Consider the following 15,739-nt stretch of genomic DNA (forward strand, 5'->3'; position numbering starts at 1 on the left):
ATATATATGTGTGTAAATAATCAGTAGAAAAAATTTGAACAAATTCACCCAAACTTGTCAGATTACAACACAAAAAGCCATTTCCTCTTAATATACAATATGATAAGCATCCTCTCTTGAAAAATAATAAAGATGCTGACTGGGTTTGTTGAGTAAGCAGGCCCAATCTGAGTCTTTCAGAGAGTAATTCAAATCATTTTCCCTTTTCAGTGGTCGCTGCACCAACAACAACAAATCCCCAGTTCAGCAGCTTGAGACGAGGCTTTCGCTGTGCAGCTCTGAGGCTCCAGGATGAATCCAAATCTGACAAATCCACTTCTTTTTCATCATCATCCTCATCATCCTCATCCCACCATGAGCATTACCAGGCTTATTCAGCTGAACAAAATACAGAGACAGCTTCCCAGTATGATTCTGATCCAACAGCAGAGGGGACAAACATCGGGTAAGTCAAAAGGGAAAAAAAAGGAAATTGTTAGCTACTTGCTTTTTGCAGTTGGCTGAGTTTTCTTTCTCTAAAAAAAGCTAACTTTACACTCTTCTTGTGTTTCTTTTATGCTCAAACATAAATTCATATCCACCAAAGTGACCAGGGGCAGGAAGAGTATGAAACAGAGGAGCAGCTGCGTGCTCGTCTCTTGACTGCAGCTCTGGAGTTTGTCCCGCAGCACGGCTGGTCAATGGAAGCTATCGCAGCCGGTGCAGAGGTGAGATTTCATTTTGACAGCAGTCTGATCACTAACATGTAGCTTAAAATACATCAAATGTGGTTAAACATACTCACATATTTATAGTTTAAGAGTCCTAATTTCTAATACATATTGTGTTTTTTTTCTATCAGCAGTTTATCAACATCATTATTTATGACTTTTCATGTTGTAATGTTTAGTTTTTACATGACAAGATTATTTTTAAACTTTAAAATATTTTTGTTTATATTRTCTGTGAGATGTAGGGTATATGTGAGAAAAACCTGTTTTGATTTATTATAATCTGGATGTACCACATTAAAGCTGTAGCTGTATGCAGGGGAAACATAAATGAGCAGTAATGCCCTAAACAGAGACTTTAGACTTTGTAATGTTGATAAGTCATTGAATGTTTTTGCTGTTGTTGTTCCAGTCTCTGGGTTTGTCTTCAGCATCCACTGGCATGTTCTCTAACGGAGCAGGAGATTTGGTCCTACATTTCATTGCCCAGTGCAACGCTAATCTGACAGAGATCCTGGCTGATCAACACAATCAGGTCCAGCAAGGCCAGGTCGAGTACGTAAACACAACCTCACTGTTTAGTTCAACTTGGAACAGAACAAAGTGGGTATTTTTTTTAATATTTAGGAAAGATGGATTTTTTTTTTGTTTTATATACATACACACAGAGATTCTTCTCAGCATGAGAGGACCCAGTCCTTCAGAAATAATACAAAATCCTTTCTAAAGAACTATGCATTGATCTAATTCTGAATAACGATTTTTATTTTCTAAGAATTTCCTTTAAGAAATGTGTCATTTAGTATTTGTTAGACCTACGTATAAAACTGACTAACAGTTTAACTGTGTTACAGACCAAAGAAGACTGCAGAATTTCTAAAAGATGCAGTAGAGACCAGACTTAGGATGTATATTCCTTACATTGAAGCATGGCCACAGGTAAACTAAAGTATAAACTGATGACTCAGCAGAAACAAATAAGTCACAAGAAAAATACCAAACTGCATTTGATTCTTTAATTTCTGCTTTCAGGCAATGAGCATCTTGCTCCTTCCTCACAACATCCCCGACAGTCTGAAGCACCTGTCCACCATGGTGGACGACATCTGGTACTATGCTGGAGACCGATCCACAGACGTGAGTGGATCCTATCATCCCCGGTCCCCTTTTTCTTCTACTCACAGCTTCTTGTCCCCGTTTCATCAACACCCAAACAACATCCGGCCTGCTACTGCTCAGGTTACTAACGCCCCCCACCCTGAGTGCTCGTACCCCCAAACATCTGTTTATATCTTTGTCATCTTTGTTTACATCATGGTCAAACTTAATACTAACAGCTGGCAGATGTTGTTTTTATTGTCTCAGTTTAACAGTAAAACCAATCATTGTGGCATTTCATGTTCTGTTAAACTAAAACAGAAACAAAATAAATAGAATGAAAAGATTTTTATTTAATTTTTTTAAAGTTCCTCCATGTCTTTGTTTGATTTATTGCTTAAATTAATGTTAGTCAATAGAAAAGAAAGTTAAATGTAAAAAAGGATTTCTTTGTGTAGTTCTAGGAAATTAAAGCTTATAAGATCCGGCAATAAGTCACTTTATACATGACTTATTTCTAGAATTTATAAAATAATTTAGCAAATTACAATTACCTCAAACAAAGACTTGAATGTCACAGTTTTGTTTTTTGTTTTTTACATATATTTTTACAATTTTACAATATTCTGTAAAATGTTTTGTACTTTGGATTAGTAGTTTAAACTCACTTCTTGTCTTTCTTTCTAATTTTATTGTTTCATTTCTGTTTCATACACTAAACATCTCTGTACATTTTATCCAATTCTTGAACCATTTTGTTTTTAAAGACAGTAAATTTACGTTATATTTATGTAACCGTGCTGTGCTTTTTTCAAATATTTAAAAGCTCACTGTGTGGTATGTTACTTTTGCAGATGAACTGGTACACCAAACGTGCAGCGCTGACAGGTATTTTTAACACTACAGAGCTGGTGATGCTTCAAGATTCCTCCCCAGACTTTGAAGACACATGGAAGTTCCTTGATAATCGCATACAAGACGTAGTCAACATGGCCACCACAGCCAAGCAGGTAGAGAATTGTTAGAGCCACAGAAAAGGCGTAAACAAACTCAAACTCTTGGTAGCACCAATTTTTTTTCTATATTTTTATTTATTTATTTACCATTGTTTAACCAGGTAAATCCCAATGAGACCACAAATCTCTTTTTCAAGGGCAGCCTGGGTCTGAAGGCAACCTATTGTACATATTTTTGTGTTGTGGGGAAAATCTTTACAGAGCAAGATGTTTTGTACTTAGATCGGAACACAAATAGACACAAACACTAGAATGAATACAACCAGTCGTAGACATGTAATTTTTCCACTTTGTTGTGTAGGTGCAGGCAACTGGTGAAGCTGTGGTGCAGGGGCTCATGGGAGCTGCTGTCACAGTGAGTCTTTTGTCTCAATCATTTTTATGCTCCTTGGAAAACAACACTTGAAGTCATAACCTTGATCTTTAACTCAATTAGCTTAAATTTGTAAGCATAAAATATATCCCACACATTTTACTGCTAATGAGGGATGAAAACCTTTTTGATGATAACATTATTATTTTTTTAAATTATAGTAACTCTCTTGTTTATTTTACAGCTGAAGAATCTCACAGGACTAAACCAGAGGCGATGATGTAAACATCTTTCTTGTCACACTGAACCTAAGCATTGGGCTCATGAGCTCTAGATCAATTTATTTTGCTTCTATATTTTTGTTTATTTGCATGCTATGGCTCAAACAGAAATAAATTATGGCTTTAACAAGTAAACTTCCTGATGTGTTATATATATGTGTGTGTATAGGCTGTCACTGTCTTTCTGTTCATCTGCAGAATCATGGGCTTTGAACTGTTTCACTTTGCTTTTAAAATTTTACATATCAAATATATATTTTTCCTGTTGTAAAGTACAGGAAAATATGTAATTTGTTTGTGGAACTATACACCAATAAAATNGAACTATACACCAATAAAATAGTTACTGTATATTTAACAAATTTCTGTGTAAATTTTAATTTTTCTTACAAACATTGAAGTTAGTTAGTATAAAACAGATTATACAGTATATACACACACACACACACACACATACATACATACATACATACATACATACACACACACACACATACATACATATTGTACATACATACATACAGATGGAGAGAGAATCATTTCAACATTTATTCACTGCAAACAAGCATATAAAAATATTTGCAATATATTTAAGTATAAGAAAAGCTGGGTATGGAAGTTCTCTTAATTTATTTAATATTTTCAGGAATTTAGAGCTCAACAGGTATTTAAATATGTAATTTTAAAAAAACGTGCAGCTCTAGTGTAAATGAATCTCTTCATAGAACATTTATGTATAAGCGCTTTTATTTTGGAGAAAAACTAACCCGGATGTGAAAATCAAGACCCGCCTCTAACTCGTTGTTTCAACCAATCGTTAGCTACGTTTACGGTTTCTAACCAATCAGCCGTGAATGTTTCCGGTCAGGCCTACAAGCTAAATCAGCGCGCAAGCKGTTGTACAGAAGCGCTTAGATGATTTTTCGTTGTTTTTAACTAAATAAACTTCAATAATGCCTTATGCTAACCAGCCTACGGTGAAAATTACAGAGTTGACGGATGAAAATGTGAAATTCGTCATAGAAAACACAGATTTGGCGTAAGTATATTTWAATTTTTCTATTCGAATGTGAGCATCCATTAGCACGAACGAGAATATCCAAAATAACAAAGAAGTATTTTTTATTTATTCATTTTTTATGAAAGGAAATTTAATAACTGGGTGGATTTTGTTTGAAATGATATTTAAAAATTAATAAATAATGTATAGCAAATAAGTAAAACTGGATGGATTAAAACCTACTTAATAAAGCATGCTTTATTAAGCATGCTTAATAAAGGTGCAACAACTAGTTTAATGTCAAGTACATCATTAATTTTCAAACAAATTACTAACCAACTTTGCATTGGGATGTTTTAAACTGTTTTAAATTTAGTATATTTACTTGCTGTTTAAAGCTTGTTGTTATCTACGCTCTGAAATTTGTGTTAACCTCGAACCAATAGATTTTTTGCAACAGGTTTTATTACTAAACTTTGTTTTATTTATTGATTTTCTGTTTTTATTGTATCCCTGATTGTCTATTGAATCTTTAAAAATGATAAAACGTGCCCTCTTTTTTTTTTTTTTTTAGAATTTCTCATTGATAGATGAGTTTTCTTTACATTATTGTATAAAATGAAAACTATCTGTAAGAGAAATTTCAAACAAGAATAGTTAATCAAATATTTKAAATAAAGAACCTTATTTATTTTTAAAATTTTTGATTTATGGTTACTGTATTACTAACAATAATTGTTGTGTTTAAATAAAATAATTGAGGTACTTAAAGAATACTTAACTAATAGTTTAACTAAAAGTTTCTGCATTGCACAGAACCAGATCTGACTTTTTACATTTACACACTGAATACATCACTCATTCATCATTATATAAAATAATGTAGCAKTGACTTTTAAAAACACTTATTCTCTTCTTTTAGGGTTGCAAACTCTCTCCGCCGTGTTTTCATGTCAGAAGTTCCCACAATAGGTAATCTTGTGCTTTTACTGTTCCTTTTAAACATCACTTTTAGTCATGTTATTACTTTTATTAAAGGAAAATATATTTAAAACAGATAATTGGTTTGGATAATTTAGTTTTGTGTAGAGACTCACAAACACTATAGGATCAGAAAATCCACTCTTGCTTTGTTCTTTCACAGTTTTGYTTTAAAATAATGTGGTGGTGTTGCATTGCATGTATTTACAGCTATTGACTGGATCCAGATTGATGCTAATTCATCCGTACTGCATGATGAGTTCATAGCTCACAGAGTTGGTACGTATGTCAATAACTCAGTGTTAGTTGCAGTGTTAGACAGCTGATGTATGAGCAGACAGACTTGAAGAATGGACTTATCACTTGAGTGTTTTCTGTATCTTCAGGACTCATTCCTCTCACCAGTGATGACATTGTGGATAAAATGCAGTATTCAAGGGTAAGTGAATAGTTACAGCAGGAACTATTGATGCTGCTTAATGTGTGTGACAGTTCCCTTTTCACTTTAAACATCTGCTTTAAGAAAAAAAAGTCTCATCATACTTTAATGAGCTTGAATGATTGTCTTCCAACTACAGTGAAATTAGCCCCAAGCAAACCAGATTGGACATAATTTCAAGATAMTTGAAGATCTATATTTCAAGATATTACAAAATAGAAAATTCATTGGCCTATTTGAATGMCAAACCACTATTATTGTGCATTCCTAAATAAAACAGTTTTGCATTATCACTTTTTCTGTTTTGCCTTTTAAAAAAAAGAGTCAACATTTGATACACTTTAACTAGAGCATTAAATAACCACAAAAGTAATCTGCAAGAGATCTAATCAAGTTAGTAAATATACATATAAAAAAAGTTAGTAGTTATTATCTGTGGTTGAATTGTTAAAACTAGTTTTTCTCATCCTGCAGGACTGCACCTGTGATGATTTCTGTCCTGAGTGCTCTGTAGAGCTGACGCTGGACGTCCGGTGTACCGAGGATCAGACGCGTCACGTCACATCACGAGATCTGTTGTCCAACAACCCCAGAGTCATTCCRGTGAGATTTTTTTCTGCAGCTACTGGTGTCAAAACGTAGAGCAGTGGGGAAATCTGACATTGTGTTTCCAGGTGACTTCCCGGAGTCGAGACAATGATCCAAACGACTACGTCGAGCAAGATGGTAAAGTTAAWACTTGTCAGTTCTTGATTATTATTATTATTTGTATTTTATTGATCTTTGTTGCTGCATTATTGTTCCAGACATTTTGCTGGTAAAGCTTCGTAAAGGCCAGGAGCTCCGACTTAGAGCATATGCAAAGAAAGGTTTTGGTAAGGAACACGCCAAGTGGAACCCAACAGCAGGGGTGTCCTTTGAATATGACCCAGACAACGCACTGAGACACACAGTCTATCCACGACCTGAGGAATGGTACGTCTTTTATTTATTTATTTTTATTTTTTTAGAAGATTCACCATAAAGTGGAAACACAAAATGAGTTAACGTATTTTCTTTTCAGGCCAAAGAGTGAATACACAGAGATTGAGGAGGATGAGGTTCAGGCCCCCTACGATCCAAATGGAAAACCAGAAAGGTCAGCAAATGAAAAATACTACAGAATTTTGAATTTMTGCACATTTTCAAAAGATTTATGAAAAAAATAAGGTTGTAAATTTAATCTTTAGGGGTTTTTTTGGGTCTCAWGTCGGTGAGCAGTTTTCTCAGCTTGACAGAAACTTTTAAATCGTTCAGGTTTTATTTCAACGTGGAGTCGTGCGGCTCTCTTCGACCAGAGACCATCGTCATGTCAGCGCTGGCGGTCCTCAAGAAGAAGCTGAGCGACCTGCAGACCCAGCTGAGCCATGAGATCCAGAGTGACGTTCTCACCATCAACTAACAGAAACTTAACACAGCTTTGTTACCAGAGAAGACCTCAGTGGTCACTGTTCAGATTTAATCGCCTCTTCCCTGCTGGATGAACTCTGATCTATTGTTTTTTCCTTGACCCARTGGAGATTCATGCTTAACTGTTGCATTTTTCTGTTTCTGTAACCAGAAGTTTGTTTCAGTGATTATTGTAACAAAAGCTGAAAATAGTATCCAAGGTCACTGTTTCAGAAGGAGTTTTTGTAGCAGTTGGCATAAAAATGTTTTGTTGATGGCAGGTTAATCATTCAATCTGCTAAATAATCACTTTTGTTTGTTTTTTTAAATAAATGTTTGAATAAGATATTTTGTAGTTTCATGAATCTCAGCAGATTCTGAATCTTGGTATTTGCATAAACAAGATAAACTGAACTGAGAATTATTTTTTTACAAAATAAAATCTGAAAATGTAAATTTAAATCTGAGGCAAACTTCTTTTGTAGTAGCATTTTAAATGTGATTTTTCACAAGTGTAAAGAATATGCTTTTATATTTGTATTCAACACATTTTAAAAACTATTAGATTTAGCTTGATTGCTCTTTGCCTTTTTTTAAGGCATGATTTTGGTTGTCCATCTGTAAACTTACAGTAGTTTTATCAAACAGGTTTATTAAAAATCCAAATGTAAATTTTACTTCATAGAAGATAATTTTGGAAGTTAATGGTTTTCCTTTTATATACTATAAACTGTACTCGAATAACTCCTCTTTTATTTATTGAAATACTTTTTTTTTCAGGCTGAGATAAAAGGTTTTTTCTTGCCTATATTTCATTACAGTTGCACTTTTTTGAATGAAAGAAAGTCCTAAATGCGTTTGAAATATTTCCTTCTGAATTAAAAATAGCAATGATAACATTAATACATGAACAAAAGAAGGGGAACTCTTTTGTTAAGAAATTGGAGGTTTTMATTGTTTTCCTTAATTAGCCGTCTCGGAAGGCTCTTATTTTGAAAGTTTGAAAGGATCATGGTTGTAGGCAGAGCTGTGGTGGGCCGTGATAAAGATGAGTTCATTCATCCTCAAATGGTCGAAGCAGCTTTTAATGAAGATTTATTTCTCAAGAGCCGAGCAGTGAAACAACAGATGTGGAGCAGCTGAAGAAGACGCTGCTGTGTGCTGCTCCATGAAGAGGTAAACAGCTCAATAACGCTACAGAAGCTCTCGCCGAACCACATTCAAATTTCTCGAAATTTACAATTTTACTGGTAACAGCAAGTGTTCCTTTGAACATATGCACCTTACAACATGAAAACCAAACTGACACAATCTGATGTTGAATTCGGCATTAATTAAATTATTAAAATTACAATGTAAAAGCACTATTTACAAATCTTCAAATTTAACATTGTGAAAAATGTCGCGTTTTTAAATAATATTTGAGATTTCATTTCAGTGTATTGTTGTTCCCGAATTTCACCAAATCAAACTTTAAGTTAAAAAGATGTAACTTCTTTCATACGTGAAGCAATACCCTAAATATACATAGTTCTTACTTTGATTCTCTTTCTTTAAAGAGATCACCTTGTATCAGGTGTTGCAAAGCATAAAATAAAACGCAAAAAGGTTACCCTGAATCAAACTAAATGGTGAAGGTTGAAATGGTTTACTCCTCTAGTTTTTCAGATATTTTTATGCAATTCGGAAATGTGGGAATGCACAAAATGTAAACAAAGCACTGGCTTAATCTGCCCAAAACCACATGGAAGCTGAGGTGCAAACTTTACTCAATATATGTAAATATGTACCAATCAAAATTGTCAGAGTTCTACATTCAAAACAGTTCTGCTACGTTTTTCTTACAAATGTGTAATTTAAAGACATGTTGTGCAAAATTTATTCTTCCTTCCTTCCTTCCTTCCTTCCTTCCTTCCTTCCTTCCTTCCTTCCTTCCTTCCTTCCTTCCTTTCTGTCTTGCTAGTCTTCATCATGACATTGCAATGAGTAGCCTACCTTTAATAAAGTTGCAGCTTTTATGTTTAAAACTGATTTGAAGGTTTAACGTAAAAAAAWTTTTGTTTCAAACTTTGGGACAAAAATCTGATTAGAATATATTGAACCTAGAATTCACGAAAAACGCTTAGAATGACACTGTCCTCCTACCTTTCTAAAGAAACCCTCAGAATCAGAGATGGCTGCAGTGAGGAAGAGGTTTGTTTCCTCCTCAGCAGAGGAAGATGGCTCCATCATCTGGGAGAATGCTCAAAATTCTGCAGCTGATCCATCCAGTGATGATGAACATCCTTATGCATCTCTGCTCTGGTAAGCTCCTCTGCAGACTTCAACACATGTCCATGTGAACAGATTTAATACTGTTAAAATGATTCATAAAACATTAGAAATTGTACAACAGTTTTGACAAATGTTGCTGAATACCTTTTGGAGTCGACCGGCCATCACAACCGACTGACCTTAGAAGCACAAAAATGGTTATAACCTTGTCAGATTTTTAGATATTGAGCTAACTTTTGATGTATTAGTAGCTGAGAGTCATTCACAACACATACTCTGACTGCAAGGTTTAACCAACTGACTACAACTCAATCATTAATTAACATAAGGCACTGGTGTACAGTAAACCTGTCACAAAAATAATGACGATGATGATGTAAAAATGTGTTTTTATGCAGCTGCCACAACATCCAGGACTCTCTGCTGAGTTCCAACAGCAATTTCACTGGATACAGAGGTGTCCTCAACTGGATTATCATTCTCCTGGTAAGGTTCTCCTTTCTTACTTCTGATTTGTTTACAAATAGTTTTGTTAACATGTCCACATGATTTTCTAATTGTGTGTTTTTATGTCTTTTAGGTCCTGACTCATGCTCATCTGTTCTTAGAGAATTTCATACAGTGAGTATTAATGGAATAATTTCCTGTAATTACTGTTTTTGAGTATTTACTTAAAATATTTCAGTGTCTAACACAGTGTTGATTTATAAAGCAGCTTCTTGAATTTTACCTTTTAATCACCTATAACAGCAGGTGATAAAACCACCAACAAACAGGCAAAAACATTTCTTGTGCAGCATGTAGTGACATCTAGTGGTGCAAAGTGGATACTGCAACTAATTCAATGAAATAGAACAAACACATGGACAAAAARTAAACCAACATTTTAGTTTAGACATAGCCCAATATGTGCTCTGTTTAAAAAAAAACATGCTTTTTTTATTTCACTTTAACAGACACGGTTTTCTGATCGATGTTAGAAAAGTGTTGGGTCATCTGACTGAGGACAGCTACAACTGGCCATCTGTCAACCTAATACTGGGTAAGAAACTGTACAATAACTATAGCAAAGATAAAAAGAAATGGAAATGCACAAAGGGAATAAGTTTCTGTGTCTTCAATGATTAACTGCATAGTAAATGCACTCAAATTTGGAATTTGCTGGCAATAACACACTCTCTAAAAAGGACAATTTTTATTCTTTGTTGCATTTAATTTTGTTAAAATTGTAGTTGTACAGTATATCATCAATAATAAATATCACAGTAATAACATATTTGTTTATTTCTAGTTGCAAATCTGTTTGCACTGATAGCTTTCTACTTGGAGAGGTTCGAAGAAACGGTCAGACTTCCTTATTCTATTATAAAATACAGAATTACTGGCTGAAATTCACATTTAATTTAAAACTTCTTAGCTGAAGATACAAATATTTGTTTGTAACAGGGAAAGTTGTCTTCCAGCAGCAGCCATCGTTTACATCTCATAAATCTGGGGTTCCTTTTGCTGCTTCCTGCTGTCGTTGTGCTGCACGAGCCAAAAATATCAACAGGTGAAAACTAAATTACAAACTTTCCTTAAAGCTTAACTTTTACAATTACATGATTGCCCACTTTTCAAAACAATAATTCAGTCATCGTTAATAAGGTTGTTTCATCTGCTATAAAATGTGTTCCTGAAGTTAAAAAAGATTTAGTGCAGAGGTGTTTTTGTTCAACAGGTGGAGCATTTTTCTCTCTCTGGTTCTACATCATTCTGGGACTGAAGCTTTATTCCTATCAGGAAACTAACCGTTGGTATCGTCAGGCTCATTTAGGTATCACTGTCGTTGTTGTTGACTGTTGACTTCGGATGGAACAAATTTATCAGCAACAAATATTTTCTCTTTATGTTTAGACAAAGACAGCAGTGGATYTGTTGCACACAACAACCAGAATGAGAATCTGACTCTGAGAGGTGAAACTGCTTGTTTGTCACGAGCTCATCTTATTACAGTTTTGATATATTTCAGTCATTGTGACTTCTTTTATTTCTTAGATCTGTATTATTTCCTCTTTGCTCCAACTCTGTGCTACCAGAGAGACTTCCCACGTACCCCGAAGGTCCAAATCAATAAGTTGCTCCACAGGCTGCTGGAAATGGTGAGCTATAGTTGTGGCATTRTGTTTGAGAGTTTTATCTTCTCTTTACTAACATAGTGGCTGAAAATGGTTACAAAGTAAGGTTGCATAGAAGAAGAAGAAACATAGACTCATTTTGATCCCATGTTTCTTGAAAATAAAAAACCCTCGCAGATGGCCAACAATTGCTACACTGAAAACAGTGCAATGTAACATTTAAAATGCAGTCATGCAAAAAAATTGGACTTAACCCTCAGCACAAAATAACRAAACTACAGGCATTTTCTGCTAAAATGTATGATGAAAGTATGTTGATATATATATATAATTAGGGGTGCAACAATACATGTACCCATATCGAACCGTATCGAACAGTGCTGTATCAAACAATACAGATTTTAAAAATTTACTTTATCAACATGTCTTCTGAAGATGCTCTGTATTAAAGGATCAGTGGATCTGTGCTTGACTACGGCTGCATTTTTGAGCGCAGGTTCACTGAGAAACTTGCTGTTTCAGCAACATTTAATTAAAAAACTGTACTTTTGAGGTTAAACAAAGTTCACAATTAATATAGATAAATTACAAGTTAAAAGGGGCATGGAAATTTCTCTTTTTTGTATCGAAAAAATATCGAACTGTGAGACTAAAGTATCGAACCAAACCGAACCGTGAATTTCGTTTTTGTATCGTTGCACCCCTAATATATATAAATAAAACTTGCAACTTAGTTAAAGCTAAAATAAACAAAAGACTAGCTGAAAGCTAAAAACAGCAAAAAGTTAGCTAAAAGTAGCAAAGGCTGGCTAAAGCTAAAATTCATATTATCAATAAGATTTGGCATAAGAAGACAAAAGCAGCAAAGATGAAAGTGAACAAACTTCAATGTATTTCTATGTCATAACAAGTTAATCTGGTATTTTTTTTCTGTAGGTGGTTGTTGTTCAGATCATGGTCGGCATTGTGCAGCAGGTACAGCAGCTTGTTGAAACTCTCTCTGTTATATAAAACGACACAATATTAACCCCCACATGTATCTCTGGCTGCTCTTCAAGGTAGCATTGTGTGCAACAAGTGTGTTTTGCTGTGTCTCTGTGTATTTTTGTCTGTTAGTACAATCTATCATGAACCACTGAACATACTTTCTCAGAAAGTATCATTAGATGTACATTTACAGCTTTTAGAGTTAACTTAATTTGGGATATCTGAGAGATAGCTGACATTAGCAAACACAAAAATGGCTGTAACATTAATATTTACAGATATTGAGCTAAATTTTGGTGTGGTAGTAACTGAGTATCTTCCTCAACATACATTCACAGCACTAATAGATATAATATTGTATTAACTCCATCCTTTTTCAGCATAAAATTATCTATAAAATGTGATGTATGATATGCATTCCTTCGAAATAGGCCTTTATTCATGTTTATGATTTATCATTTTAGCTTACAATTCATGCTTATATGATTATTATCGAGCATGCAGTCCATAGCGAATGTTAAAGTTAATAGAACTTTAACTTTAATAGAACGTTTTCTTTCGTCTTAGTGGATTGAGCCAATTTTCCAGAAATCAGAGAAACCTTTTACGGTGAGTTCAACATAAATCTTCAGTTATAAATGTTGACACACGGCTCTATCATTCAGGGATTCATTTTCTTACATTTTCTGTTCTTGGACTCAGAGTATGGGCATCACTTTGAGGGTGGAGCACCTTGTAGGCCTGGTGGTGAGTTTTTAATCGTTTTTACATCCATTTAGCTTTTTGGACACTTTAGAGATTGCATTTAATTGTGTTATGTTTGATGTTTTCTTGCCAGGCACCAACCCACTTCCTGTGGCTTCTCCTCTTCTTTTTGAGTCACTCGTTCCTGAACTTCTGTGCAGAACTGCTTCGCTTCGGTGATCGACATTTTTACGGAGACTGGTGGTCAGTTACAAAAACAAAAAAAAGTTTCTGTCCACAGCCCTGTGTTGAATTTGAAGCTTAATAAAAGCAAACCTGTTTTGTTTTACAGGAATGCTCCAACTTTGATCACTTTCTGGAAAACTTGGAATGTTCCATTTCAAAAATGGATTAACAGGTTTCAGTCCTCCTCTCATTTCATATAACACATAACAAGAATGGTCCTAGTTTTACTTTTGTGTTTGTTCTTTTTTATTATTTATGTATTATGTTGTTTTTTTAAAGAAATGAATAAGGTTTGATAAATAAATATTTGTTCAAAGGCATGTGTACACAGAGCTGGTGAAAAGGAACATTTCTCCAACTAAAGCTGAGCTCCTTGTCTTCCTGATGTCTGCTGCTCTCTGTGAGGTAAATCAGGTTCTTCATTCAAATTAAAGGCCTAGCAGTCCTGATAGCACTTTGTTATTTTTGGTTTTCCTTCTCTGCAGTATCTGATTGCTCTGCCTCTGCACAGCTGTCATCTGTGGATTTTCCTTATGATGTTATTAGAGGTGAGTTATTAGAGGTTTCAAATCAGTTTGTTTGTAATTAATAAACTGTAGAAACAAATTCAAATAGATTTTAGCTATTCATATATCAAAAATATTCAGCAAAGTCAGTACATTTATTCTAAAATCTTTGGTTTTTGAAACTTTTATACTATTCAAAATTATTTACAAATATTTTCCAATAAAAAAAAATCCTTTATTACAATTTGCTACTCTATCTTATTGCTCTTAGCTTGGTTATCAGTTTGTTTTAGTTAAATAGCCTCTTGATAATTTTAGCTTCTAGCTACTCTCTTTTGCTGCTTTTGGCTAATGTTTTGCAGATTTTACCTTTTAACACTATAATTGTGTTTTTAGTTTCTAGTTAGCCTTTTGTTATTTTTAATGACCCGTTTGCAGTGGTTTGCACAGTTCCCCTAAAGCACTAAAGCACTAATAGGGAAACTAATTTTCTGATTAGTGCTTTAGGGGTTTTGCTCATTTTAAAACGTATTAGTGAATTAGCACTTGCTAAATTTAGAAGCACTAACTGAGGTCAATAAAAGTTATTGATCAACGTTAATGTTAACAGCTGAGGGTGAAAGCTGTCACATTTTTTTTTCATATGTGTGTCACTGATCCACCAGGTGACAATATATGAACTCAAATACAGCGGTGGAAAGTCAATGATAAGTCTTAAGAGAGCAACATGACAACATGACTCGTGTTGTCTGTTGAAGAATGTTCATAGGTTGACTGGGTTATTTTAGTGCTTTAGAAAAAGCTTTTGCTAAAACTTTCAATGCGTTAGTGCTTTAGAATTAGGGGACCTAAATATTTGAGTTAGTGCTTTAGAATTAAGGGACCTAAATATTTGAGTTAGTGCTTTAGAATTAGGGGACCTAAATATTTGAGTTAGTGCTTTTGGGCTAGTGGAACAAATTTTTAGATTAGAGCTGCCCACCACTGCCCATTTGCTGCTTTTGGCTTTTAGCTAAATTTTTTATTCTTTAGCTTTTAACAGCCTTTCTCTTTTTCAGCTTTTAGCTAGTGTRAAGTGCAGAAAATGTAATTCCTCCAGTTATTTGTGTCTTCTCACCCTCCACACCTGAAGGTAACTCGGTGACTTCTCCTTTCAGCTCCTGATTTCGGTGTTCCTCAGAGATTTTTTTCAGGGAAACTATGGCAACGGCTTCGTGTGGCTGTGTCTGCTGCTGGGCCCTCCTCTAGCTGTGACCACCTATTTTCATGACCACTATGTCAGCCTGCATCTTTCTTCATCCTCACCATTCACATCAGACCATAAGGTTTTCCTGAAACGTCACTAATAAATGCCCTGTAATGTTTATTTTTGCAGTATTTATAAGTAACTGGTGAGAGTGTGTATGTACGCCAATGCTTCTCATCTCTGTTCAGGAGTATTTTTTCAATGTCTCCTAAAGGGTTAGTATTTAAAACCATTAATCAGTTTGCTGACGTGTTGACTTATTGATGTTACCTTGAAAATAATGACACGTGACAACCACTAAATACTGTATGTTATGTGTAATAAAGGCTTAGCATTCATTGAAGGAATGCATATTGCCTGCCGCCTTTCATGCAAGAGTCTTAAACTGAAATCAGCTGAGAAATGATGGCTTG

General features: G+C 34.5%; 3 protein-coding genes across 3 annotated transcripts in view; all 3 read left to right on the forward strand.

Annotated features, from left to right (window-relative positions):
• coq9 (coenzyme Q9 homolog (S. cerevisiae)) overlaps positions 1-3,553 on the forward strand; it is a 5,245-nt gene extending 1,692 nt beyond the window's left edge. Inside the window, exons 2-9 of the mRNA XM_014033606.1 lie at positions 211-445; positions 587-707; positions 1,123-1,265; positions 1,565-1,649; positions 1,743-1,847; positions 2,663-2,818; positions 3,126-3,179; positions 3,382-3,553. Coding sequence (XP_013889060.1) covers positions 211-445; positions 587-707; positions 1,123-1,265; positions 1,565-1,649; positions 1,743-1,847; positions 2,663-2,818; positions 3,126-3,179; positions 3,382-3,417 — 935 coding nt within the window. The 3' untranslated portion in view covers positions 3,418-3,553. The remainder of the gene's footprint in view (positions 1-210; positions 446-586; positions 708-1,122; positions 1,266-1,564; positions 1,650-1,742; positions 1,848-2,662; positions 2,819-3,125; positions 3,180-3,381) is intronic.
• Positions 3,554-4,286: 733 nt separating this feature from the next.
• polr2c (RNA polymerase II subunit C) lies at positions 4,287-7,728 on the forward strand. The gene is made up of 9 exons (XM_014033619.1): positions 4,287-4,457; positions 5,341-5,390; positions 5,610-5,678; positions 5,786-5,838; positions 6,313-6,441; positions 6,513-6,564; positions 6,645-6,813; positions 6,902-6,976; positions 7,135-7,728. The coding sequence occupies exons 1-9, from the start codon at positions 4,372-4,374 to the stop codon at positions 7,277-7,279; spliced, it is 828 nt and encodes a 275-aa protein (XP_013889073.1). The 5' UTR covers positions 4,287-4,371; the 3' UTR covers positions 7,280-7,728.
• Positions 7,729-8,266: 538 nt separating this feature from the next.
• LOC106536329 (diacylglycerol O-acyltransferase 1) lies at positions 8,267-15,673 on the forward strand. Its single transcript, XM_014033575.1, has 18 exons — positions 8,267-8,442; positions 9,422-9,570; positions 9,939-10,026; positions 10,121-10,161; positions 10,497-10,582; positions 10,832-10,884; positions 10,987-11,092; positions 11,261-11,356; positions 11,437-11,496; positions 11,578-11,681; positions 12,594-12,632; positions 13,212-13,253; positions 13,347-13,391; positions 13,483-13,592; positions 13,681-13,746; positions 13,892-13,979; positions 14,060-14,122; positions 15,238-15,673. The coding sequence occupies exons 2-18, from the start codon at positions 9,440-9,442 to the stop codon at positions 15,424-15,426; spliced, it is 1,407 nt and encodes a 468-aa protein (XP_013889029.1). The 5' UTR covers positions 8,267-8,442; positions 9,422-9,439; the 3' UTR covers positions 15,427-15,673.
• Positions 15,674-15,739: the final 66 nt, after the last annotated feature.

Source organism: Austrofundulus limnaeus, unplaced genomic scaffold (genome assembly GCF_001266775.1).
Source record: "Austrofundulus limnaeus strain Quisiro unplaced genomic scaffold, Austrofundulus_limnaeus-1.0 Scaffold7, whole genome shotgun sequence".
NCBI lineage: Eukaryota > Metazoa > Chordata > Actinopteri > Cyprinodontiformes > Rivulidae > Austrofundulus > Austrofundulus limnaeus.